The sequence below is a fragment of the Apteryx mantelli genome, chromosome 19, assembly GCF_036417845.1.
Source record: "Apteryx mantelli isolate bAptMan1 chromosome 19, bAptMan1.hap1, whole genome shotgun sequence".
Classification (NCBI taxonomy): domain Eukaryota; kingdom Metazoa; phylum Chordata; class Aves; order Apterygiformes; family Apterygidae; genus Apteryx; species Apteryx mantelli.
The window spans coordinates 5,519,686-5,546,332 of NC_089996.1; the positions used below are offsets into that span (position 1 = coordinate 5,519,686).

At 50.7% G+C, this 26,647-nt stretch overlaps 1 protein-coding gene across 3 annotated transcripts; it reads left to right on the forward strand.

Annotated features, from left to right (window-relative positions):
• The first annotated feature begins 51 nt into the window (after nucleotides 1-51).
• LOC106493193 (bMERB domain-containing protein 1-like) lies at nucleotides 52-25,080 on the forward strand. 3 transcript variants are annotated; one of them, XM_067308248.1, is made up of 7 exons: nucleotides 52-204; nucleotides 9,268-9,388; nucleotides 17,428-17,501; nucleotides 21,185-21,299; nucleotides 22,379-22,452; nucleotides 23,131-23,286; nucleotides 25,015-25,080. In XM_067308248.1, exons 1-6 carry the CDS (start codon nucleotides 129-131, stop codon nucleotides 23,247-23,249), a joined length of 579 nt encoding a protein of 192 aa, XP_067164349.1. In that variant the 5' UTR covers nucleotides 52-128; the 3' UTR covers nucleotides 23,250-23,286; nucleotides 25,015-25,080. The 3 variants fall into 3 exon arrangements, with proteins under 3 accessions (XP_067164349.1, XP_067164348.1, XP_067164350.1); XM_067308247.1 differs by having other exon boundaries at nucleotides 24,938-25,054; XM_067308249.1 differs by having other exon boundaries at nucleotides 22,379-22,419; nucleotides 24,938-25,054.
• The last annotated feature ends 1,567 nt before the right edge of the window (nucleotides 25,081-26,647 follow it).

A 26,647-nucleotide genomic window follows, 5' to 3' on the forward strand; every position in this document is an offset into this window, starting at 1 on the left:
CCGCTCCGCTGCGGGGGAGCCGCCGACGGCGCCCGGCGGCGCGGCGCGGTGCGGGCAGCGCAGGGCAGCGCAGGGCAGGGCAGCGCAGCGCAGCGCAGCGCAGGGCAGGGCCGGTGCCGGGCCGCGGCATGGAGGGCGGCCGGGCAGCCGCCCGGTACGGATCGCTGGAGTCCACCCGGTGGCCGCCCGCCGGCACGGCGGCAGGTGAGCCGGCGGGGCCGGGGCGCGGCGGCGGCGGGGCCGGGGCCGGGCGGTGCGGCCGCTCCACCTCCAAACTTTGTCTCGGGGGGCTCCGGGACTTCCCCCCCCGGCCGCGGTCCCGGAGCCTCCGGACCTGTCCGGGAACGGGGAGCTTCATTCACTGAACGGAGCCCCGCGGGTCCGCCCGGCACCCGGGGGACCCTGCTCCGCGGCCATCGGGCATGGAGCGGGGGGGAGGGAGGGAAAGGGCGACGGAGGGGAGGAAGGACGGAGGGAAGGGGAGGGTGGAGGAGGGATGTGTGGAAGGAAGGGGTGGCTGGAGGAGAGGAAGGACGGAGGGAAGGCAATGGATGGTGGGGAGGGATGAATGGAAGGAGGGATGGCTGGAGGCAACGACTGGGGAGAAGGAGGGATGGAGCCCTCCGCAATGCCCCATCTGAGGATGCCCCGGGAGAGGCACGGAGCCGCCGTGCCGTCCTGCCCGGCTGCAGGCAGGGCTGTGACCGGGAGCCCGGGGCTCGGACCAGTTCCTCCAGTAAGAACCGGGGCGGGCAGCGGGGCAGACGGGGGGGTCGCCTGAGGCAGCGGTCCGCAGCTCTAGGTGGGGAGGAAGGGGACCGGTGCTGCCCGGGGGAGGGGAGGCTCCTGCAGCCGCTCTGCCAGGACATCCTCCGTCTGCTCTCCTTCCCCCTCCCTCCCTGTGCCCCCCAGCCCCTTGTACTGGGCAGGACAGGAGCAGGCAGCGGGAAAGGCAAGGGCAGGGCAGGGAGCAAGCTCCAGCTCTGCCCAGCATCCTGCTTGGTACTGGGGTGGAGGGGGCTGCTGTCTTCTCCAGGGTGTGTGTGGGGACAAACCCCATGGAGCCTGGTGTTTTGGCGTCCTTGCGGCACCTCCCTCTAAGCTCCCCGGGCAGTGCTGGCTCCAGAGTCCTCATCAAGGGAGCAGTTCAGTCTCCTGTTGAGGGCTGGGGGGAGGCAAGTCAGCTGGGGGAAGCCAGGGAAAGGCAGAGATGCAGGCTTAGGGAAGGCTCCCAGAGGGGCTCCGTCCAAGCCAGGGGCTGTTCAGCTTCATGGCAAGCTACCCAAAGTTTTAGTTCTCCTTTGTACCTTCCAGCACAGCAATATATATTCCCTCCTGCCTCCCCCTTGGGAGACTCTCTACCTGGAGACCCCTTCCTTGGGAGGGTCCAGGGCTGAGCGTTGCCATCACCTGGATCCTCCGTTCCTGGCATCTGGGTGACACCAGGGTGGTCCAGGGAATCCTCAAGCATTTGCTGAGCTCAGGGGGCTGGATATGACCCAGGCATCTCCCCTTGGGTGCCTGCATGTGAGGACGTGGTGGCACGGATGTTTGCTGGTTCAGTGCAGTTCTTTAAACTTCCATCCCCTGGGGGGGATCCTCAGGCTGTGCAAGAACATGGCAGGGGTCGGTATTTTTTTTTAAAATGTTGCCGCATGTGGCTTTGCTGCTTGCTGCCATCGCAGGGAGTCTCAGGCTGAACCTGTGAAGCGCTGACCATGTGTAGCCTCTCGCCTCCTCGTCCTGCTTGTGCTCGGGGGCCTGCTGTGGGCAGGGGGATGCGTCGCTGCCTGGCAATACCCCAGTGGGTGACCTAGGGGAGCACACGCACAGCAGCAGGGTGTTGTGGAGGGGCTTCACACCGTGTTGTACACCCAGTAAGTCATCCAGCAGTACCTCACGCAAGACCTCTGATCTTTTTTAATGCCTATCTGTCATGGCAATATCCAGCAGCCCCATTTGGCACCAGCTGTTTCGGGGGCTGTACAAACACGGAGCCAGAGAGCTCCTCACTGGTTGCAACGGGCCAAAGCTATGCTTTTCTCCTGAGTTTACTAGTGGGGAGAACTGTGGCACTGGAAGGGGAAATGGTGCTGTGGTTTGCAGGCTGCAGATAACTGTGACCTCTTCCATCTGGCCATGAGCCTGTCCTCCAGGAATGGTGTGCTCTGGCCTCATGTTGACAGTCCTGGAGTCTCCCATCCTCTCCTGTCCTCCGAATAGTTTCTGCCAAGTAGTGCAGATGGTGGGGACTGGACTGACTCTGGAAAACCTATCCCAGAGCCAGGCAGAGTTTACTGTCGCTCTCCTTGTCAAGCCTATGAATCGAGGGTTAGTTCAAATGGGCTGAATGCCTCCTGCCCATGCTGCTTTCTCTGGCAGTGAAAAGCACACGGCTAAGTTAAGGGCCTCTTGGGATGGAGCCCAAGCAAAGAGCTTTGACCCCCCCTTGCCCCCAGGGTGCTGTCAATCAATCACCAAACTTTAATCATGAAATAAATTGCTTGAAACTCAGCCTGCACTGGTTGCTGCTGTGACTCATCTCAGGCTTGCTGCTGGCTGTCTAAATGTTTTCACCAAATCCATATGGAGTGAAAGTCTCCAGCTATTATACTCCTCATTAACGATATTCTCTTCCCCTGGGCCATGTATGACGATTAGAGCATCTCCAAGTTTAAATCAAAGCTTTATTCTCGTACTTGTTTGCTGGGTTGAAACGGTGCCTGTCTGGGGGTCCCTTTGCTCTGGCAGCGTGGGACTGATTTCTGTGCCCGGCTCTGTTGTCATGTGCACAGCTGTTGGAGCAAAGAGCCCCTGGGCTGTGTGGATGTACATATGGGTCATCCCTCTCCGTCTCTGAAGGGAGACTCAGGAATGTGAGCTAGATCACAGCTCTAATAAACTTCCCTGCCTTAGGTGTTTGCTGGTACCAGGCACATAGAAGTGTAAGAAACACATTTTCAGCCTTGGAAAACCATCTCTAGGGAGATCTTTTACTTAGCTATCTGCCTGCAGAACATGCCAGGTTTTACTTCCTCACGTGCTCCGAGTGTCTGCACTTGCCACTGGCCATTGCCATACGGTGTCGCTGCCATCACACAGGGTTCATGGGTGCATGGTGTCCTTTGATCTTGTTGCCATCGCAGGAAAGCTGTGATCTGGCCTGTGCCTGTAATTGCTGGTGTTTGTGAACTCAGCATCAGCCCACATCTGCCTGGAAAAAGCATTTCCTGAGCTAGCAGAGAAGATCCACGCAAATCCCAATCAGTCCTCCTAGACTCATCTCATTACATAGAATCATAGAGGAATTTAGATCAGGAAGGACTTCTGGTCCAGCCCTCTGTTCAAAGCAGGTTTCATAGATCAGGTTGCTCACAGCCTTGTCCAGAAGATATCTTATACCAAGGATGGAGATCCCACCATCTTTCTGGTCCGTGTTCCAGTGTTTAGCTACCCTAAGAGGAAAAGAATTCCTAATATCTAACTGGAATTCCCTGTGTTCCAACTTGTGCCCATCGCCTTTTCTCCAATCCTTATGCACCTTCGAGGGGAGTCTGGCTCCATCTTCTCTGTGTCCTTTGGTAGTTGAGGAGAGCCCCCTTCACCTTCTCCAGTCTGAACAAACGTGCTTCCCTCAGCCTCTTCTTGTACATCCTGTGCTCCAGCCCTCTGACTTCAGTCAGATGTTCGGTTCTTGACAAGATGATCTTGTGGTCCTGGGCAGATGCTGGCAGATGGAAGGGGTCTCCATCAACAAGATCATCTTTCCATCCTATCAGCAGTCTTCAGGATGCTGTCTTTTAGTCACCTGTACAGATCCATTGGTTTCTCATGCGGGTAATGGATGATTCTCATGCAGTGGCCTAGCTGTGCCCCCTTGTCCGGGTATTTCCCACACCCCACAGTGTCTCTCCTGTCCTACCTCTCCAAGCTGTGGGTCCAAATTCAGTGTGATGGATTGCCTTACATTGGACAGAGCTTCTCTCAGTATCCAAAAAGCAACAGCAGCAGTTCAGGGGGTTTATGATCCCTAGGAGTTGATCCAGCATTCACCGAAGATAAAAGGGGCAGAGAGAAGCTGCTTAGGATGGTTTTAAAGGAAGCAGAGGAAAGAGATTGGGGCTGGATGAGGCCAGAGTGGCAGAGGCAGAAGAATGCTCCCTCCTGGGGTTCGTGGGCTGAGCTGTGGGCAGAGAGGGGTGAGGTGGAGAACGATGGGGCTGTAGGACACCTCGGCTTGTGATAGTTGTCAGTCACACACTGTTCTCTGCGTTGCAGAGCAGCAGGGTTGGTGTAGGGTTAGGGCAGCAGCCCTGCAGCTGCAGCTGTGCTCTTAGCCACTGCAGTGTGGTTTAACACACCATATCCTCCTACATGTCTGTACTGTGGTGGCTCCAAGGGGAGATCTGTTAATCATGAAGGACAAAAATACACACAACATTGCTGTGACCCTGACTGCTCTGTTGTCCCCATGCACGCTGAAGGTCTTGAGGAAGAGAGCTTCTGCTGCGCAGTCAGGGCAGCTCCCAGCCATGCCACCCTCCGGCAGATTCCCGTTCCAGGAGCAGGATACATGTGACCAAGGGAGTGCATGAGGTGCCTCTCTGTCACATCCCTCTGGCTGCAGCGGGGGAGCCGAGGGCTGGGCTGTGAGCTGGGCTCCTGAGGGATGCCTTGAGTTGCTCTTCCAGCCTCCATCCTTTGCTCCTTCAGGAGCTCAGCATGCACGAGACTCATGTTTAGAGGAGCAGCTCCAGTCTGTGGGCTCCATCTTCACCTTCAGGCTGCCTCACCAGCCACAGGTCCTCTCCACAGCTTACTCATTCTGCTGGACCGCCTGCTTGGCACTGTCATTCCTCTGGTTCTGCCCTGCTTTAACTAGCTCCAGGCAAGAGACTTCCTCTTTAGTTTCTTGTCCATGACTTATTGCTTTGGTGAGTATTTTCTTGAGGATAAGTCTTGCCCACAGGGTGCAAAGTGCCACGACCCCAGCCACACCACTGGCCTGAAGACCTAGGCAAGGGCTGGGGAGCTTACAGCTTTAGTCCTGCCACAGTCATAGGCTGGACATTGCCTTGTTGCATGGTGTAGACCTGTCCACCATCCCCATTTTGAAGGATGCTTCTGATCTGCAGCAGCAGCAGGAGAGGGTACCAGGAAAGGGTGTGCGAGGGCAGCTTTTCTTGGCAGGGTGGTCCCAAGGCAGGCCTTGAAGGTGTGCTGACCTCCCTGTATCTCAGAAGGTCACTGGTAAGATGATCGGGCTTCCTGCATTGCTCCATGCATGCCGGGAGCTGCCCCAACCTTCAAACCAAGTGACACAGTGATTACACAGGGCTGTGATAGGGGATGAGCTTTGGTGTGAGCATGGCATTTGAAGTGGTAGCACTTCGGGCCCCTGGCAGCTGTCAGCACATGGTGCGGGTGCTTGCCAGCCTCTTGTCTTGCCTCTTGTGGTGGCTTGGTGCCACGGCCAGTTTCCCAGCCACGCCATATCCTCTGCCTCTTTGACAGGAACCCAACCAGACCTGGGGATGGCACTGAGCCAGGAGCTTTCTTACTGCTGCGTGCAGGTGCCTATGGGCTGAGATCACTTCCCACCCTCCTGCTGTAGACGGGGGAGAGCAATCCAGCACTGCCACCTCCTCCCTTTGTGTGCGAAGGCGAGGAATCACCCCTCCCATCTGGGGTGACTTCTGCTAATGAGGTTATGGGATGAGAAGGGAGAAGAGGCGATGCTGACACCTGATTCAAGCCCTTGAGCTCACCCACTGGGAGGGAGCTGGCTGATAATCTGAGCCAAATATTTCTGCTACCAACAATCAGACCATTCTGGGTCATTCCTCTACCCAACACAGGCCAGGAGTGACAGCCCCCCCTTCCCCAGACCCATTCCTGTGCTACTATGAGTGATTAGATTTCTCCTTAGCTAATGAAAGCTGCAGTAAACTCGTATCTTTGCTTGCTGGAGCATCTGTAAAATAGTCAGCCTTGCCATTTTAGCCTGGTCACAGAAACAACACTTCAAGAAATGCAACTTCTTCCTGACAGGTCTAGAGCTGCACTGAAGTACAGCCTAACCCCAGGGAATGGCTACCTGAAAGCACAATCTGGCTGTACCGTCTGCAACCACACGTATGTCATTACCTACTTGTCTGTCGCATCTGCAGGGAGATGTGCCCAGGAAGCCACGGCTGGTGAGCAGATGGCTGAACCTCCCTGGCCCCGGTGCGAAGCCCTGGGTGCTCAGCAGGTGCTGGGTGCAGATGCACCACATGGTGAAATATCCAGGGTCACGAGGAGCTCTGGAGCGGCAGAATAGCAGTGAAGCTCGGAAGCGGCGGCCCTCAGCATCCTGGTCCCCTAGCAACTCTGTCCAGACCCCTAGCAACCGCAGCCTGGTCCCCTAGCAACCGCATCCCAGTCCCTAGCAACCCCATTCAGACCCTTAGCAACAGGGCTAAGGAAGGGTTTCCTGTGGAAATTTGGAGGAGATGGATTGAGCAAGAGCTGATGGAGGGCAGTGAGTCCAACCCTGCACCACGTCCGATCCACCCAGCCGTCCGGCCACCGCCCAGGGCAGGCACTGGGTCCCAGTAGCACAGTTTAGGATGGGAAACAGTCAAGGGCTCAGCGTGCTGGTGCTGGGCTGACTGCAGCTTGCATGGCTGGGAGAAGTGGGAGGTAATCTCTAAGTAATCCTAGTGAGTTCCTAACCAGAAACAGCAGAAAACTATTTTCCAAACCAGTCAGGCTAAGCTAAACCACTTGCATTTCCGCTGTTAAACCTTCTCTGCCAGCTGCCTTGAAAACGTGCCTCACTCAGGGAATAATTTCTCAAACATTTTTAAGTGATGAATAGATGACCAGTATGTGCCAGCTCTTTTGCCATTACCTTAATGCTGACCTAACTCTTCCTGCCCTGTAACTCTCAGCTCTGGCCTGCTTTCCATTTGGGGTTCCCGAGTCAAACACTCTAGCTCTGACATATCCAGTTCCCAGACCTCAGCTGCCCCAAAAAATCCAGCTTCCAGAGCTGGTGCTCCTTGGCAGTGTTTCCCCCTGTCCTTGCATGGGCAAAGTCCCAAGGCTATAGGGAAAGCAGAGTTTTGGAGGGGAGATCTGCCCCAGGGAGATTCAAAGAAAGCAGAATTTGTCCCTGATGCACAATGATTTTTTAATGTTTTCTCATAGTCTGGCTTTGCTGTAGCTGCTGAGGTCCCCTCCCTCCCCACCATGTGTGTACACTGCAGGAAAGCCAGATTAGCCCGCATATGATAAATGTGTCATTGCACATCACTGATAACAAGCCCATTGATGCGTCTCTGAGAGCCAGACATGGCTGGGAGGTGGGAGCTGGCCTGGAAGGGAAACCTCAGATATCCTCATAAAATGGGCTGCAACATCCTTGTGGAAATCCATGTGACAGCCCGGTGTAAATCAGTGGCACATCCTTCCATGTAGGGCAGTGGCGGGAGGGAGAGGCAGACCAGGGTGGAGTGGTGTGTCAGACTTGGGCTCTCATCCTGTCCATCCCGGGCTGGCTGAGCCCACCACTACTCTCGTCTAAAATACAAATAACATCCCCTTTTCCCCACATCTTGCAGGGAGTCTCAGGGATATTTACAGGTTGCTGTGGGTTAGGTTATAGAAAGCCTAAGGTGTTTGACTGCTGTTATGAACTACTTAATGGCAGGGTGTTTTTATTTGCGTACCATGTAGCACAGTGCATCTTGAGCCCTGAGCAAGTGACATCCCCTTTCCCTGCCTCAGTTTCCCCAAGTGGGTCATAAAGGTGATGCTCACTGCTCCAGAGGGTGAGGAAGCTGAACTAGCCAGTCTGGGCACAATGTGGGCTTTTTCTTGCAGTGGGTTGGGAAGGATTGGGACTTCATCCAGCCTGTGCTGGGAAGGGAGCAGTTGTGGGATCTTCACCTCCACAACTCCTTAGGAGACCACTCGGTGCTCTGCATGGGGCCAGGGTTTGGCCTTGGCACATGTTAGAGGAGGGTGCGTGCATAGGCTTTTGTCTCTGGTGTTTGTACACGTGCTGGAGATGCCTTAGGACCTTGGAGGGTCCAGCTCTGACCTGTGCTGGCTGTTGCAGACAGACGAGCTGGGCCCCAGCATTGGTGCAACCTTTTAAACATACCTGATAGCAATAGTTTAGCAGCATGTGCAAAACAAGCACTGCCAAACTTTTTCTGTGGAGCAGCCTGGCACGGCATTTTAACCTTAGTGAGTTCATCTGGGACATGGCTGTTTTCAAACCTTGCCTCTTAAAACTTCTCATCTCTTGTGTCTTCGTCCTGCACTGGCAGGGACCAAAGCGAAGGGCAGAGTATCCCCCTGCCTTGCTCATCTCAGTTTATGCTGCTCATTCCCAGCATAGATGTTTTCAGGCAAAACACCAACAACTTTAGCAGTTCTGCAGCACAAGAGATGTACATTCCTCACCTCCAGCAGTTTTTAGCTCCCTTGGCCTCCCGCTGTTCAGCAGAGGGGAAGACCCAAGGAATTTCTAGACTTTATAAACAGTGCAGAACCTGGCACAGCATTGACGTGTGCAGGATGTGTGGCCAGTGCAAGCTGGTGAAAATGGTGCTTGTTTGTCAGGCTTGGAGGGCTGGAAGCTCAGAAAAGGTTGCCTGCTGGCCTCCAAGGTCTTCCTTCATGCAGACACTTCATGCATATTGCATGCATGTTTGGAACCGTGCACAGCAAGCCAAGCTAGCTCTGATGTTAATGCAGCAATGAACAGACCTGTTCCAGTACCCAGCACTACATAAGTCATAAATAAAGGTGAAATCCAGTCGCCTGCGGCTCAATGCCCTTGTGTATGACAGTGACTTTCCATGTGGGCCAGAGTCCCATCTGGCTTGCACCCACACAAACATGCAGCGGCACTGCAGAGGTCATTGGAGTTGTGACAGGCTTGGAGCTGGCTGGGTGCTTTGCTTGCCTGCCTTGGCTGGGCTGTAGAGATCTTCTCCCAGTGCTGATGAGCCCCCAGACCCTAATCTCCGCTGTGCTGTCTCCTCTTGCGGCACCCAGCAGGGCAACCCTTGCTGACACTGCCTGAAGCCTGCCAGCAAGGAACCTGGAAATGAATTTGAATCTGTGCATGTGCTTAATGGTTTTGCTGATCTGGGACACGGATGCGTTGTGTTTGCTGGCAGGGGTCTGTGACAGCCCAGCCTGCACTTTTGTCCTCAGCATCAAGTTAACATCTCCTGCTTGCTCATGTGGCTCCTGTTTCATTGGCAGAGGATGAGATTATTTCCATGGCCGACTCAACCACAACCATTGATGACATTGAAGGGGAGCTCTTCAAAATCGAGAGGATCAGAGAGATCCTGGTGAGGAGGGAGTCAGAGCTGCGATACATGTGAGTATCCTGCCCACCCGCCACTTCCCCCCCCCCCCTTCCCCTGGTCATCCCAGCATTTTTGTCTGCCTCATCAAACACGAATCTTCCTCAGGGAAGGGCAGAGCTAAGGCCATTTTCACCTGGAAAAACAGCTTCTCCCACGGTGGATGATTCTGTCTCAAAGTTCAATGCTCAAAAGCAGTTTCATTTATTAGCATTAGGTGCTGAAAGCCATTTTGTTGGCTGAATAAGGTGCAAGAGCTCTAGTCACCACCCAGAGACACTGGTAGAATAAGTCCCAGAAAAACTCCCCTTTCGGTTTGTATGTACGGTGAAGGACTCAATGACTGAGCAAGAGCACAGTGCTAGGTAGCGGGGACTGCAGGCAAGCGCCAGGATGAGTCACAGCCCAAGAGTCAAGTGAGTAAGACTCCAAAGATGCCTCTGGGTGTGTTTGTCCTCCTTTGCAGTCACTATGACACAGTCCTTGCGGCAGGAGCTATCTTTGGGTCTCCATGTGCTGGTGGCCTGTGGATCACAACAGATTGCTTTCCATTTGAAAACCAAACATCGTCCTAGCTTTGCTCTTGGAAGGGTCTTGATAAAGTCCTTGTTACAAAGCGGCACAGGCTCAAGGATGTAGAGAGCAATTGCAGGCAGCATCCTGTGGTCGGAGGCAGGCGGGAAGGACTCACTCCTCTGAGTTCACAAGTCAAATCTGCCAAAATTGCAGTCACTCACCCTAGGCCAGAGCAAAGGGGAGCCCTGTCCCCACGGGGCTCAGGAAACAAGCTGCAACTGAGGGAAACAGTGGGCAACAAGTGAGACAAACCTACTCTCCAGAATGCAAGGGCAGCTCTGCCCATAGCCCTGGGCTTTGAGACTGCATGGCCCTGCTGCATCTTGCAGGCTGCAGGTAGAGCCCTGAGGAACACCCACAAATTGCTTCAGCCCCCTGGGAGCACAGAGAGGCTCTGGGGACCCTGAGCAGGTTGAGCATGCCAGAAGGGGGATGGAGAAGCAGCCTGGCCATGCCCCATGCTACCGAATTGCACTGATGCAGGAAGGATGTGCTGGTGGTGCAGGGCTTGGAGTAAGTGCTATGGGTAGCATGACAGCGTGATGGTTGGAGCCAACCAATTTCTGTGCAGAGTTTATAGCACAGGTTTCACTAAACTAAAATGTGCCATATTCCTCCGCAAGCACCCCATCCTTGGTGGGTTCATACTCTTCTGCCAGTGCATGGATCTTGTCTTGGGAAGGGACCTAAGGTTCAGGTAGCTCATTGCTGGTCTCTGGAGATATTGCTCAGCCCCAGTACTGAGGTTGCTGGCTGCTGAATATCCCCACAACTGCAGCTTACTCTCCCCACAGTGCAGTATTATGCATCCTCCTAGTTCCTCTTTTGCTCTTTCCTTGGTTTCTGGGGGACTGTTTCTCCCTCTTTGACAAGCCTCAGCGCCCGGTGCCCATCTCTGCATTGCGTCCTGCTCTCCTTGCCCTGCACAGCCTCTGCAGCCAGAAGTGGAGGGAAAGATTTTCTTTAGGGCCAATTTCAGTCTGAGTAAAAATTCAGAGTCCTTTGAGGTTTAAGGCAATCAAATAGTGTGTTGCAGTGGTACCAATGGGCACTTAGGAACATTTTCTCTGGATGGGTCGGGAGCTCCTAATGGTCCATGAGGAAAAGGGCTGATTTACCTGAGCTCTAGATTATCAGCACAGTGGTCTCTACTGAACTCTTCCCTTTTGGATCATCAGTGTGGGGCATTTGGATCCACAGCAGTGCCAGGGTCAAGGCGGCCTTGCCTAAAAGGCAGAAATAAAGCCAGTCTGATGCAGGGTGATATTTGCAAGAGAAAAGCTCACGAAGCAAAGCTGTGATGAAGCCCAGGCTGCACACCCCCTCTGAGACCATCAGTGCCTGCAGTCCTACACTCTGGGTTGCCAGACAGACATGGCTCAGAGAGGACTGAGGAAAAGGTTCAAGGGGCCAGAAGATTAATTTGCAGCAGAGGTAAATATATGGCCCCTGTTTCTGCCTCCACTCTAAATGTGGCTACAGAAACATCATGAGGGATGGCCCGGCTCCCCAAGTGACTCTGCATCAAATGCACGGGGTCTCTAGCTTGCCCAGAGCCCGCTGTAGTCAATGAGCAGCAGCATGGGGCACAGGCAGCCTGCCAGATGGGGGTCTCCCATCTGCTGCGCTGCCTTTGGGGCTAAGGGCACAAGGGGAGGGCTCAGGGTTCCTGTCTCCCATCACAGCTCTGTAGGGCTGCACTGATACTCTCAAAATCCTGATATGGGCAAAAAGGGAGCACACCATATATACAAAGCAGAGAATTTATTGTTAGTCCCATTAAAATCTAAACAACCTAATCAAACTACAACAAATGTTATTAGTTGAATTACAATAATACTAGCATTCATAGTCTTAGTTAATGCAGAAAAAAATGTCATTAATACCATTAAATTGCTATGGCCAGACCAGTCCTGAGATCCCAAGCTGTCAGGTCAATACAAAACCTGGGATTTTTTAATGGTAATGGCAAAAATCATATTTACTGGGCTGCAGCACTTGACATGCTGCTTGTCTAATGTGTTTGTGTCTCCACCAATGCCTGGACCACAGGGAACACAGGAACCTGGTAATGCCGACATAAACCTGTTATCTCAGGTAGCTGTGAGCTGACCTGTGATTTAAAGGTGTGATTTGGATTGGTGTGATTTGAAGTGATGACCTCTCTGAGGGATCAGCACGGTTCCCCTGAAATATATTGCTGAATGGGATTTTTGAAAGTCATAAAAAGTGAAGTGCTTAAGTGCTTTCCATGGCAACTGGTACCTAACTCTCAAAGGCGCTGTCAACAATCACATCTATTGGTTTTTCTTATCCCTTTATTTGGTGTGCATTTGGAAAGTGGAAGGAACTCACCTACAGAAACCAGGTACCAGGGTGGATATAGCTGCAAAATTAAGCACTTGAAAGTTAGGAGTCCCTGGAGTTATGTATTTGAGTTGTCTGCATGCTCTCCGAGGAATTAGAGCATCGCTGTCAGCTTTCCAGAGTGCCCCACTGGGGAGGAGTGTAGCTCTGCAAGTCCATGAGAGCCGGGTCCTTTGGTTGAGGAAAGAGCCCTGAGGATTGCCCGGGCCTCGCTCAGTGCTGTCTGGGGAGTGCAGGCAGCGGACAGCTTCGGGAAGGTGAGCCTGGTCCACAGAGCTAAGTCGCTGCTGAAGAAAAGGGATCCCCCAGGACCGGGGTGCTTCAGAACAGAGTTAAAAGCATAGGGATCTGGGGCTGCAAAGTGGCTTTTTTTTTTTTCCCCAATGGGGGAAAAAAACAAAAAACCTTTATATTTAGAGTTGAACTGCAGGGTACAGGCTGGCCTGGGGAAATGGGCATCTCTAATGACCAGAGACATGTGGTGCCCATGATGCACTGCCATATGGAGATGTGACCCGGCTGGTCAGTCGCTAACTGTCAGTGATTTGCTCCTGTTGGAAATGTCAGACTATAATGTTCCAGCATTTCCGAGATGTCTGTGCTGTGGAAAACGTTGAAGCTCCCAATATTCCTCTTCTTCAGAGCAAAAGGAAAGGGCGACATTTCCTGTGGGAGATTCAGCTGTGTACATCACATGATCCACTCAGGAGTCTGGTCCCAGGGTCAGATCAGGGATAGCACAGCCAGGGCTAATGCTGCAAAGTTTATCTCAACTGGTAGAAATAAACTCAGGTCCAGCAGCAGCCTTCTGGGTGCTTGTCTTTGCAATCTCTCCCAAGTTTTATTTAAATGAGAATTTTTATTATCAATTTTAACAAGCTTTAGCTCCAATTTAACTTTAATAATATTTCAGTTATTTGCTTATTTTAATTTTACTAAGTGAATTGCTAATAAGCTTTTCATACTTCTAAAATAAGAGTGATTATGTGAAGTAAGCTTAGCTGCACGTATACGAGTTTGTGTGCAATATACACATCCCATGCTCCCAGAGAAGTGGGATGTAAAACAATAGTGAGAATTTAGGGGAGAAAGAGGAGGGAGAGGCCAGCTGTAGCAATACAGCTTTGGTAGGATTTAACCTGGGGTTTTATATGGAGAGGGGACTAGAGCAGGCAGAGCAGTGCAGACTAGGTACTGTAGATGGGACATAAATCCTTTTGTGTCAGAGCGCCAGTGAATTTCTAATGGGTGGGTCCTTGGGTCCTGATGTGCCTTAGGGTACATCTCAGAGCATCCCATTCTCAGGACCAGCCAGGACCCGGACTGAGCTGTGAGTGGGAGGACCAAGGTGCAGAGCTGCTCTGATGGCCTATGCAGGGAGTGCACTTTGGGCTGTGCCTGCTTTCCCTTTCAAAGTGCACTGTCAGGTTCTTGCGGCCCTGTAGCAATGGTCCCTTTGAGGGAGGGACAGTCTGTTAGCTGTCTGTCCTGTGAAGACCTCCTGTTGATGCTCTTCATGCAAGCTGAGGGCTTTGTGATGATGAAGTGAGGAGCAGTGGATGGAAGGACAGATCGGCACACACAGCTCCCAAACGTTAGCATAGGTGGACCTGCTCTGTGCCTAACACAGGACTTGCGCTAGTCTCTACAACAAGAAAACTTGTAATATGCAAACAAATGAAGACACTGTCAGACGGAGCAAAAAATGGCAAAGCCAAGAGGAAGTCTTCTCCTCTGTCTGTGATGTTCTCCTCCTACAGTGACATCTCACAGGGTCCCTCTTCATCAGTCTGTTTATTTTCCCTTCCCTAATTAATATTTTTGGTGTCCTCCACTCAGCTAACAAAGCTGCAGCTTTGAGTAGCTCCCAGCAAATGTGACTCATCCTGGACAGGGTGAATGGCGTGACTCAGCGGAAGTGCCAGCAGGATTATTGAAGATGCAGAAAGGGCTCTTAGCAACACACACTTCAAAATGAACCAAAGACACTTCTGTCCAAGGTGCCACCAGCTCATAAGCCACAGATCGTGTATTGTGGCTTATCATCACTCACAGCTGTGGAGCTTGATATCCTAGTGATCTCAACTGTGCTCTTGAAGGTTGGATGCTTTGCCATGTGTCTTGCAAAGCATGCAAGGAGTCCTTCTGCATTCAAGGCTTGGAAAAACTTGTGAAACTCAAACTAAGATGCTGGAGCACCTGGTAGGGCTTGGGAGGAAGTATGGCCTTTAAGTTGCCTTTCTCAGGGTGAAAAATGGGTCAGCTGATTCCCTGCAGTTAACATTTGGGAATGCCACTCCACTTTGAGGCACAGTCCAGATGGGTTGACCAGTGGGCTCTGCAGTGTTAGTACTTAACCGCTTCTTAATGAAACATGTCATGAACATGATGTGTATGGGGTTATATGCTCCCATGCCACCCCGAGTAGGCAAGGGACAGTGCACAGGGCAGCACAGAGCCAAATGCTATGTGGACACATTTGGTCTCCAGCTGAGGTATTTGTGAGGGGAGCCCTTTCCTCCACCATTCAAGTGTTGCCACAGTGGCCCCGGTTGGAGGTTACTGTCTTGGGGCAACAGGGAAAGAATGAGCTGGTGTCCTTGGAGGCAGTTACCACAGGGGGAATCACACTCAGATTTCCTAGCTTAGGTAATTTGTTGCAATTACAAAAGGCATTTCTAGCAACCTGGGCCACCAGATATTTTCCCAGCACAGACTGCTCCTTGTCATGGGCCTTATCCATTGTCTCTGAAACACCTAGGGCTGTGGTCACAAGTGTCTCTGATGTCTAGGGAGCCCTTAGATAAAGGTGTTTCTGAGACATCAGTGGATTTGTTGCCTTGCCAGAAGCAAATGCTCCTGTTCAGCATGTCCACATCTACTCCTGGGGTGATGATGGGAAGTCCTCTGTTCTGCTGATGGAGCTGCTCAGTGCCAGTTGGATGAGCTGCCTAACCCCAGGCCTATCTGCCATGTGGCTTCTGGTGCCTTCACTCCAGGCTCCAGATTCCTGGAAGACATTTATTGAGATTGCGAGGACTGATGGGTAGATGAAGGGGTTTCTGCCTGGAGGTGCCAAGTGAGCAACATCTAGTCCTTGGGACATGGGTATGATTGTGATACCAGTCATGACCAGGATAACTACCTCACTGCTCTATGCCTCTGTGATTCCCTACAAATGTGGCCTTTGACAAAAACAAATTTGTCCTTAAGAAGGGAGTTTGTTCACAAGGAAGATGTAGCTATGCAAAGAGAACACCCGACTGTTGTTCTGATTACAGGTCTGGCCAGAAGCTCTATGAATATGCAACTTGGGGACCCCAGGAAATTCCCTTGTCACCCTGCAGGAGCTAGTACAGAGCACAGAATAACCCTCTAATCATTACAACCAGTCAACTAGTTCTTACTTATACAGAAATATTTTTGGAACAGAAATATGTTTGGAAACTCACCTTCAGAGCTGCACAGTAACTCAACTGACATGATGTGCCCATTACATCTGGAAAATCTAGAGATGGATTTTTAGTGTAGATCGTTTTGTTTAGCCTCAGGTCACGAAACACAGGTGGGGAGCTGCCAGATGATCTGGCCAGGGCACCTTGCCCACTCTGTGGTAAGCCTAGAAAGAGAAGAGAAACATCCCAAGTCTTGGCTCAACAGGCCATTCCTGATCAGGAGATTCACAGTCTTGCCACAGGGTGGCATCTGATAGAATGCTGCCACTATGTATCATTTTTTGATTTTAAGATGTCTTTTCAAATGAGCCTACAGCCAAAATCTCCCACTCTGGGACTTGGGTTCCTGGATGCCTCAATGCCAAGGAAATGGTGCTTGACAGCTACTGAAGGGGCAGCTGCCGGCTGGCTGGACTGTGTTGGAAGAGCAAACAGAGCTGGTCAGCCCTCAGGTTGGTGATCTGTACATATGAGCTGCCTTGGCAGAGAGCAGGAATACTTTGAAGAAAGGATCCCGAAAGGCAAAGCAAGGAGATCACTAACTGGAGACTGCTGTCATGACAGAGGTCAGGAGGTGGGGAGCAGAGCAGTACAGGCAGACAAGGGTTAGTGCTGAGGATTATTGGAGAAGTGGCTTGTCTCATCTGCTGCAGTGTCACCTTCCTGGGGGAGATGCTCAAGGATGGCTTGTTTTGTGGTGGAAAGAGGTCTCAGCAAGGAGCACTGCCTGCTGTTGGGGTTTTCCTTACCAAGAGGGAGCAAAGCCCTTCAGACTGAAGCACTAACACTCCCCATGGCCAGACAACATCATTTCTAGGTCTTGTCTAAGTGGGGCTTTAGTGAGAGCACAGGCATGCCATATTTTTTGAGGTAAATCAACAAATAAATTCAGGTGAATCTTGTCAGCCAATCCTGGTGAGCAGCCAGATGCACTTGAGCCAATACACTCATGGAGAGGGCTGAGCATCTGCAATGCTTTCTCTTCCCGAGACATCATTAAAGCTGCCTTTCCAGCACAGACAAGGCCGTGCATCCCCCAGCCACACTGTCAGCAGCTGCCACTGACACTTGAGTCTGGATCCTAAGGGGCCCGTCCTGATTGGTATCTCACTGCTGTGCTGTGGTTTGAGCCAGAGAAGATTTCATTGCCTGTGGCTTCAGCAGTATCCTGTTGAAATGACCTTGTTTCTTAGTGGGCAACTGCAAAGTTTACATTTTTTCCCTGCATTGTGCTTCTTTTTTTTTTTCTTTTTTAAAAAATTCTGCAGAAATCCAGTATGAAAATGTAAGACCTTTTTATGTGGCAGCAGTTTCTGTTTGCTTTTGGATTTTGCTATTTGGGAACTTTTTTTTTTTTGAGAAGAAACACAGCTGCTATTGCATGGTGAATGTGCCAAGTTTTAATAAGGCATCATTGTCATTAGAGTGATGAAATTTTTGCTTTCCCAACAACCAGTGACACGACCCATTTAACTCTAATAAAAGCTCTGAGATGAAGTGAGTTATTATTCCCTGTGGGAAGGCAGGTAAATTTGTGCTCCTTGATGCATGCATTGAGCTTATTGCCTTCTGGGGTTGGCTGGGTTTTGCTCTGGAGGTTTTGCACCTTTCCTCTCTCCGTCTTTCCCTCAGCGGTTTCATTTGTGTCTCTGCAGGATGGATGACATTCAGCTTTGCAAAGAAATCAGCCGGCTGAAAAAGGAGCTTCAAAAACTCATAGCCCTTCCAGGTAAGGCTTTGTACAGTTTCTTAAAGCTGCGTGCTGCATTTGCAGTCAGCAAAAGATTTCTGTGAAATTCAAGAAGTTCTTGAATGACTCCCACTCTGGGATGCTCCTGGAGACACAGGTGCTGCAGGCAGGCAGTGCATGAACAAGAAGAAATGTGGTTCCTAAAGTTTGACCTGAGATTTTTTTTTAGGAGCTTGACTGCTTGCAATACTGTCAAGGTGTCCTTGTCCTGTCCTGGACTGAAGGGTAGAGAGGAAGCAGAATAGGAAAAGAAGTCCTTTGAGGAGGAGCATGGATCTGATATAGGAGGAGGAAGGGGAATGGTTGAGTTAGGTGGCGATGAATGCTGACATGGTGGGACCTGCCATGTCCACCAAAGAAGGCCCCCAAACGAGTCCAGAAGAGAAGAAGGGGACATCTTCAGACTATACCACAGAGGGGCTTTTTTGGAGGTGGTAAGAGGGCAGATGCTTTCAAAGGCCTGAAATACTTGAAAAGCAATGAATTCTTGCTGTGGCCATGTCAGAAACATCTGTCACCCACTAGGCAGATGACAGCTGCTGCCAGGGCAGGCTGGACTCCCAGTCACAGCCAGGGTAGGACGGGTACTAGGGGCACATCATGCCAAAGGGACTTGGAGATGTCCCTGATTTAGGTCAATTCTGCATTCAGGGTATGGAAAAGAGGCAAACAGCTAAGGGCAATGTGTGAAAGCTTCAGTTGGGAGGAGATGCAGCTTTTTTCCTCCATTGCCATGACCAGTGACCCTCCATGTCCCTGTGGCAGCCAGCAAACCACATTTCTCCCTTCACAGCCCAGGGAATGTCAAAACTAGGCTCTCTAAAGGATCCCTTTCAGCCAAAATATTCAAATAAAAGCACACAACAAACTGCTCAGGGTTTGAATGAGAACCAGCAAGAAAGGTTTTCCCTTGAGCTGTTTCCACGATTGTTCCTAAGGCTATGCCTCCTCCTAGGACATCCGTGTTCAGCCCACCAGGAAGGGTTATGTGTTTCTAGGACCAGATAGAAGACATAGCCCTGCTTATTTGTTCCCATGAGTTTGGGCATCCAAACAGTAAGATCTGGACCTCAGTTATTTCCACCACAAGTATCTCTCTGAAGATCTTGAACTTACCGAGGCCAGTGAGTGTTTAGCAGGGGGCAATGCCTGAATCCAGACAACAGGCCAGCTGTGCACATCTGTTTCCCAGAGCAGCAGCTCAGCTGATTGGTTCTTTACGAGAGGTTATCTCAAAACCAAGGATGTCAAGAGGCCTTGACCCTTTCTAATGCTTTAGTGGTGCTGTGCTGTGTGTGCTTATGAATCATCAACATGCAAATTGAAGCAGGTGAGAGACTGACTGCTGCTTATTATGCAGGTCTCGATCAGTTTTGATACAACCTGGCTGTATCCAGAGGGAGGTTCAGACTGGGGAAGTGAGGATTCTGGTCTATCTAAAGATAGAAGCTGCTTGCAAAGTGTAGACCCACATCTCATGTGAGCTTTTAGTTCAAACGTTCTCTAGTTCATAAAATAAGACTTGACCTAAATGATGGCTCAGAACTAGAGACAAACTGGAACTTCTCTGAGCCTTGAGAAATGTGACTGGCTTTCCTTCATCTGCTTTGGTTTTTCATTTCTGGCCTTTTCAGCATTCCCAGTTTCAGCTGAGAGCAGAAATGCTGATAGCATGCAGGGTGCTCTTTTTGTTTTTATAAGTTGACTCAAATCAGACTGTGCTGGAAAAATACTGCAAATCACTAATTTTGGGAGACCATAGCAGCAGATCAAGACTAAAAATGGGTGTTGATGTCTGATTCAGATAAGGACCCAAATGCGTCAGTGCTCACTCAGAGCTCAGACAGACCTGTAGCTTGAAATCTCACCAGTTCAGGTTGTCTTTAATAATTCAGAGGCACACCACAGCTATGATGGTCTCTGACATCAACAAGTTGGAAAAAAAAGGTGCAGTGTTTGTACAGTGGATATGTTTACTCTGGTATGCTTTAACTCATGAGTGCAGATTGTTAATTAACTCCAAATAGCTGATATGTTTGTGCACCAACCTAATGACTCAGATTGTCATGACATCTGAATGACATTGTAAGTGCTCCTGTTCCCACCAGAGAGATGGGAGCTGCTGCACAGAGAGATCATGGCCATGGCCAGGTGACTTTGCATTAACTATTCATGGGAAGAGGCCAGTGGCTGTGGCCCATACCTCAGTCCAGATCAGCTTTCTCTGCCAGAAAGCCTCAGCTCACTCCATACACAAGATAACTTATCACCCCAATGGTAGGAGAAACCTCTGTTTGCTGGGGATGTTTCTAACAACATGTGAGAAGTTCATCCTACTCACACGCCCACAGCAACACCTCAGATCAATATATAACAGGCTTTAAACTACAAATCAATACACGGTTTAGGTAACTGCTGAGACCCAACCTACAGGTTTGCTCCAAACTGTGAATTTCACTGCATTTTTATTTAGCTGAAGGAAGACTGGAGACTGATCCATTCTGTGCTGGATTGATTTTGAAGCTGGCTTCTGAATTCAGAAATGGTATTAAATAGCTGCAGCACAGACAGTCACAGTCTTGACCCAAGGTAGCTCTCCAGCTATCTTTAACTCCCCTTAGCCCTCTCTCTATCATCTTCACATATCTCACTTACCATTATATACCTGTTTATGTAGGGCAGGGCGTTATAGTGATATTAGAGTTTCCCTGGTCTTTGCAGACTCACTGCACAAAGATACATGGCACAGGTGGGTCCCAGAGTGCTAAAGGTAGGTCACTCTGAGGCTCTGGGGGTGCAGGTGACAACCAAGGCTAACACATTCAAAGCAGTAGCTTGGCAGACACTTGTGGTCATCCTTGTCACTGCAATGGGAGTGACACCGGTGGAGACTCACAATAGTTTGATAGGTCAGATATACTGGATGAGATTGCAGGGACTGAGTTCAGCAGGGAATGAGACCACATAAAGCCAGTGGATCATACTGGTCTTCGTGTCTCTGTATGTGTGGGTAAATAGTGGTATAACATGTTCCCAAAGCACCTGATCATTTTTGATAATTTCCTCCATTTCCTTTGTTAGGCACCTGAATCCATGGCTGGGCTTGTAGCCATGTGGAGAATCCAGCTCAGAGACAGCCAAATAGGGTCTCTCGAGCCCTGCATAGCTCAGGTCTGTGCTGAGACTAGGTGGGTGGGTGTGCTGGCATGGAAATTGCAGGCTAAGCACATCCTGGCTGAAGGATGACATCTAAATTGACATCTCTGATCTCCCTGGGACCAGACACCCAGTCCTTCCAGCAGTGGAGGATGAAGACTCCTGGGGAGTCATGATCTTTCCCGCTGGTGAGGCCACCTTCCTGAGGTTCTCTTTCTCTGAGACTCACAGTTGCATCTTGCACTGCTCAGCTCCATGAACATTTTGGGGAGCAGTTCAAAATCCAAAGTTTGGTCACACCTGGGCTATCCCCTCCCAGCCAGGGTGGTTTGGACAAGGATGTTGCTTATTTAGTGGCCTGTGTTGGGATCCAGGTGATTACTTTGGCTCGGCTTTTACCCCCACTATCACATCTGCTCCTGTGTGGATCAGAATTAGAGCCAGCCTGGCCTCAGCTTGGGGGGATGGCCCCTGTCAATGTATTAAATGTGTTGCCTGTGCTGCAGAGACCGAGAAGTCCAATGAGGAGAAGCAGAGAGAAGAGGAGCTGGTGCAACAGATACACAAGCTGGTGGAAACACGGGATTTCCTGGTGGATGATGTGGAGTTTGAGAGGCTCAGGTAGCATGGTGCAAATTAGTCCTTTTTTCCGGAGCAATTACTGCTGGGCTGGGTCAGCTGGCCTGATCCTTGGTGTGTACAGTATGTACAGCAGGTTGGAGAACAGAGCTCCATGGCTGGGATGTGCTCCCAAAGGCATTACCTGCACGCTCCACTCTTAAATCTGGATCACCATCCAAAGTGGTGGTATTCCAGGTACATCTCAAATGGCGTGCCCTTGCTCTCCCTGAAGCAGGAGCAAAGGGTAGTGGTAAGGAGGATCTGTCATGTTCCCTGGGTAGTTCCTGCTTGAGCGAGCAAACTTTGTGCCTGCTGCCCTCCCTGCCACCGCAGGGTCTCCCCGGGCACTCCTAGAGCAAGTCTTGGCGTCAGTGCTACACAGTGAGGTACTGAGCAGTCCCAAACCACTGTTCCAGGTTGTCTGCAGATGCAGGCAGAGATTGCTGTGCTGGTCGCACTCAGGTCATGCCTTGTAGCTTTCTGAACACTGTAGACTAGACACGTCCTCCCAGAGAAAAGCCGAGCTGCTGATGTATTCACGTGACTCTAGAAACAGAGGTTGAAGAGGCTAAGACAGTTATTGACTCTGGAGATAGATAATGCAGAGATGGGCATGGCTACTCGACCAGCTGGGTCTGGCCTGAGAAAAGTTTACAAACCAGGATTTTATGAGGAAGGGGTGAGAAAATAGCCACTTAGCACCTACTGTACTGGATCCATCTGCAAAATGTGGCTCACTTGTGAGCATGAGTGTGTGTTAAAAATCCCTTCTACAAGGAGGCTGCTTTGCCTCCACCAAGGGAACAGTAACTTTTGTTGCAGCTGCTATTAGCTCCAGAGGGCTCTGATTAAGCCCTGCCAGAAGCATACAGGGGGCTTTTGCTGTTGCAGACAGAATGCTCAATCCCCTTGCTTCCATCTCTCCAAAGAGCACTGTGTTGGATATACAGTCACAGAACAAGGTGGCTTGGCCAGAAGTTGCTCTCCTGGCTTCCAGTCTGTGCTGTCATGCCTCACTGGATGCTCCTGGATGTCTCGCTGTTCCTTTCCCGAGTGGTAACCAATCTTCTTTATCACAGGGAAAGGGAAGAAGACAAGGAAATGGCAGAATTCCTGCAAAGTAAGCTCTCCAAAAGCTACCTCCAGAAAGCAAGTAGGTGGTTGATGAGTTTTATTCCTTTCATAGGACCTCCCTGGCAGCTTCTCCACTAAGTTGTCTACCCCCAAAATTTCATTGCTCTGTGTGGGCTGTTTTACCTGGAGGCCATCTGCTACCGGTGGAGGGTGTGAGAAAATGGCAACTGGGGGGTGCTGGTGCTTGAGATAATGTTGTGGAAACATCCCAAATCGGTATGGATGCTGTGCTTCCATTTCTCTCCTGACATTTCCACCCAGCATGTTCTATGAGAACATCTGGGTAGATGGCCTTCCATGTCTCATGTACTTCAACTGACTCTTTCTAACCAGCTCCTTATGTCTCATCACGCTGTTGGCTGAGACCACAAGTTGTGGTATACCATTCACTCCTCCTCTAGTCCTGGCCTCTGAAACAGGCCTCTTCCCTGTGCTTCCATCATTCCTGGAGGAACACACCTCTGGTACAGTGGGAGGCATGTCCAGTCCAGGGTCCCTGTGTGCATGTCCTGCCTTACGGACACCTGGGAAGCACCCCCGGTGATGGGCATCATGATGGCGGGAGCTCATGCCCAGCTGTGGGGTGAGGAGGGGCAGCATCCCAACACTGAAAGGACCTCTAAGAAGAAGCAATGGGCCTGTGCCCTTGTCACCAAGCACACGCTGACCCTGAAGTTAATAATGCCTCTTTCCATAGCTCCTGTCAAAGAGAAGAAAATGACTTCCAGGGGGCAGCAAACCTCCACACCGTACATGACCAAAACGGGCCTCACCCTGCTCAAGGAGTGCTGTGGCTTCACCTGTTCCATCATGTAGGCCAGACCCCAGCTCCTCTGCACAGGACATGATCATGGTAACATACACATCCTGGGAAGCCAAGCTGGGTGAGAGGGGCTTCCTCAGGGTGCAGAAATGCCCAAGTTCCCATGTAGGTGGGTGAGTGAGGGTAGCTAGGAGATGTATGGCTCCTGGCACAGCAGGCATGGGGCACGAGGGAGCACCAGGCTGCAACCCTGCTCCGCAGGGGTGGCAGCAGGACAAAAGTTCCAGAGCCCCACTGACTCCCGAGAGAGTAGGGCTGCAGTCATGGCTGGAAGGAGGCTGAGGAGATGGAGGGATTTGGGTGGAGCAGGAAGAGAGACGGAGGTCAGGGAGGAGTGGGGGTGGGCACACTGAGGGGTGGTACCCTGAACACCAAGACGTCCGGCTGCAACCATGAAGATGGAGTTGTAGATCAAATGCATCGCTGGTTTAAATACCTGGTAGTCATGGAGTTACACCACTGATGTCCTTTGTCTTCCTGTAGCATCTTCTCTGAAAATTTGAGAAACCATCAGGCCTGTCTCTCCTCGAAGGTCCTCGCATGCCTTCTCCCTGCCCCTCTTGAGCATTTCCTTCTTAACAGGTTACGGTTCAATCACTGACATCTGCTGACATTACCTTATGCCCAACCATAAAGTGCTGTGTCCCTTATATTTAAAATAGAGTTTACTAAGGGCCAAGCTATGACAGTTGTACAGGACTTTCCTCTCACTGCCCAGCTGCTGAAGAGCAACCAGTTGCCCTTCTGTTCATTTGCTAACAGCTCAGGGCATAAACTCATTCCTGAAAGCATAAAATGAATATTGTCACTTGACTTTGTAAAAATCCCAGGTAGCCACATAATGGCAGACCAGTAAAGAGGTGCTTCTTACCAGTGCAGGCTGGTGTGGACTCCCTCTCCTCAGCCCAGGAGGAGACTAAAACCAGTGTGCTCACAGAGGTAGATGGTTGGATCCCCACAAGATCAGCCCTGCCTGGGTCAAGCTGCCTCCCTACCCACTTGTTCATATGCTACACTACTCCATGCAAAATACTGTCAAAATTGGTGTCTGTGGGGTGCAGACAAGTCAAGTAAGGCCTAAATACCTTGGTGGGAGCTGGAGCAAAGGCTGTACTCATGATAGCTGGTGAGCTGAGCTCACTCCTACTAGAAGGCAGTATGGACAAAGATGAAGCAATCTACAGCTGACATAAAATTATGTCTACAAGCATATGCCTTGATATGATTGAACTGACATTCTGGGCTCCAGCATCACAAACCTGAGCGCAGACCTTACAGCTCATCATGGGGCAGCTGGCAGGGAAGGCAGGAATTGAAACCACCTGCCCACTGAGCTCCCACCTTTCTCAGTGCCTGGACTTCATCCAGTAGGTGATGAGCATGACCAAAGCTGAGAGGTGGGTCATGACTGACGACACATGCAATAAGCACTGTGTAAGAGGAAGATGATGTTAATGGAGGTCCAGGGGACTGTAGTATCTCTAGGGGAGGATACATCTCATCCTTTAATATTGCTGATGACTCTTCCATTGTGGCAGGTGGCCTGACACCCAAGGGTTAGTGTCATTGGCACTGGGCACTCTAAAGCAAGATCAGCTTTCCAGCTATTGGGGAGGGGATGCACCAAGGGGATCCCATGGTCACAACACGTGGTTTCCTATCTCTCGCCTTTCCTCACTAGGTCTCCAGGCAGAGTGCACAATCTGCTCTCCTCCGAGAGTTTCAACTTCCTGTCATTGTTCATGCTTCCCACTGCAGCACCAACACCGAAGAGACTTTCCAAGCAAGCTGGTGCAAGCTTGGATGATGGCGTGTTTTCTTGGTGCCACATCAGCGGTCGTCTCCTTCATGACATCAACAAACACTGAATTCTACCCAAGCTCAGCTTGGAAGAGGCATGTGCAGCAGCGGCAAGCAAGTCCATGACAAAGAGGACCGGTGTAATTCTTTACCTGAACAGAGTAATAAAACAAGCACTGGGAGCTAATGTTCGGAGAACATTGTACTCCACCATCCAAAAAATGCTGTGGCCATGGATGAGCTCTCATCCTTGGCCCTTGTACCATCTTGTTGGGTCTCTTTCCTATGGACTCTTTGTGGGGAATGTCTCTGTTTTGGATTTTGTTGTTTGCATCAGTTTTAATGCAATGTGCTGGATGGTTCTGGGTAGAGCTGTGGAAAGTGGGAAGGACAGTCCCCACAGGCAGCTGAATGAAGGGTTAATTCTTATGAAGTTACTACCTGAGCACAGATCTGCTGTGTTGAAGAGTGGATGAATGAGCTGGTTTCCCCACCTCACTGCTACTGAATTCAGTTCCAACTCAGAAAAAAAAAAAAAAAAAAAAAGGGAAAATTAGAGCAAAAGGGAAAAAGACAGAAATTCAGAGAGAAATTCAGGAGAAGAATGGGGCAAAGTGCGGAGGGAAATGAAAACCAAACAGGAGACTAAAAATGTGGCAGGGAAAGGTGGAAAGAGCAGATGAGAGACACTGTCACTGCCAGGAGTGTCAAGTCTTGCCCTCCAGTTTCCCAGCCAACACCTCTGGGCTTGGCATCATGAGCTAGACATAAAGCACTGTGTGAAAGATGTACACACCCCAAGGTGTTGCAGTCTATGCTGTCCCTTCTGAACACTCACCTGTGTTATGATGGCACAGCTAGAGCTGCTAATGCCTGTTTTGACAGGACAGGGGCTCTCTAGCTGGCTGTGAAGCTCCTGCCCTGCCTATCCTTCTGTCCTTTAGGATGATATAATTTCACTGGGTGTCCTGGGGTGGCCTCCCATTTGGGTGGCTGCCCTAGAGCTCTGATTGTCCTCTGGCCAAAATGCTGAGGCCATCAACTCAGTCCTGCTGCAACTTGCTGTAGTGATGTGTTCCTGCCTGGGTCATTGTCCAATGTGCCTTTGCAGGTGAGCTGGTCGCATCTCACATGGCTCTTTTCATTGCATCTCCTGCTATTTATGCACTTGCTAGCATGTTCATCCTCATAAAACACAACACAGGTGGGATCCTTCCTTGTGCAACACCATAAGCAGGTCCAAGTTCCTCCTGTATTTCTTTATCAGCGCTGTTGTAAGACCCAGTGTGTGGGACCCATTTTCTAACTTTTGCAAGGGGGTTGCCATTTCCTTTTCCTTCCTGAACAATCTCCTCTCCAAATGGTTTTTATTAGCAGTCAGAAAAGTCCACAGACTCTAAAACAATCCCTCTGCACACTCACAGGACCAGGTAGGAGGCCCGAATTGACTAACATGGTACCTGGTCATCTCCAGCAAACCTGACCCTGCTCTAGTTTGTGTCACTTCTGAGCTGACCTCAGTGGTCTCAGTCTGGAGCCTGCCTTCATTTTGCGTTGCTGATTATTAATGACCTATAACATCCCAAAGCCA

Coding starts and splice junctions, on each gene's coding strand:
- LOC106493193 (XM_067308248.1), top strand. CDS start 129: ATGGAGGGCGGCCGGGCAGCCGCCCGGTACGGATCGCTGGAGTCCACC. Junction 205..9,267: donor GCCCGCCGGCACGGCGGCAG/GTGAGCCGGCGG, acceptor TTTCATTGGCAG/AGGATGAGATTATTTCCATG. Junction 22,453..23,130: donor AAGCTACCTCCAGAAAGCAA/GTAGGTGGTTGA, acceptor CTCTTTCCATAG/CTCCTGTCAAAGAGAAGAAA.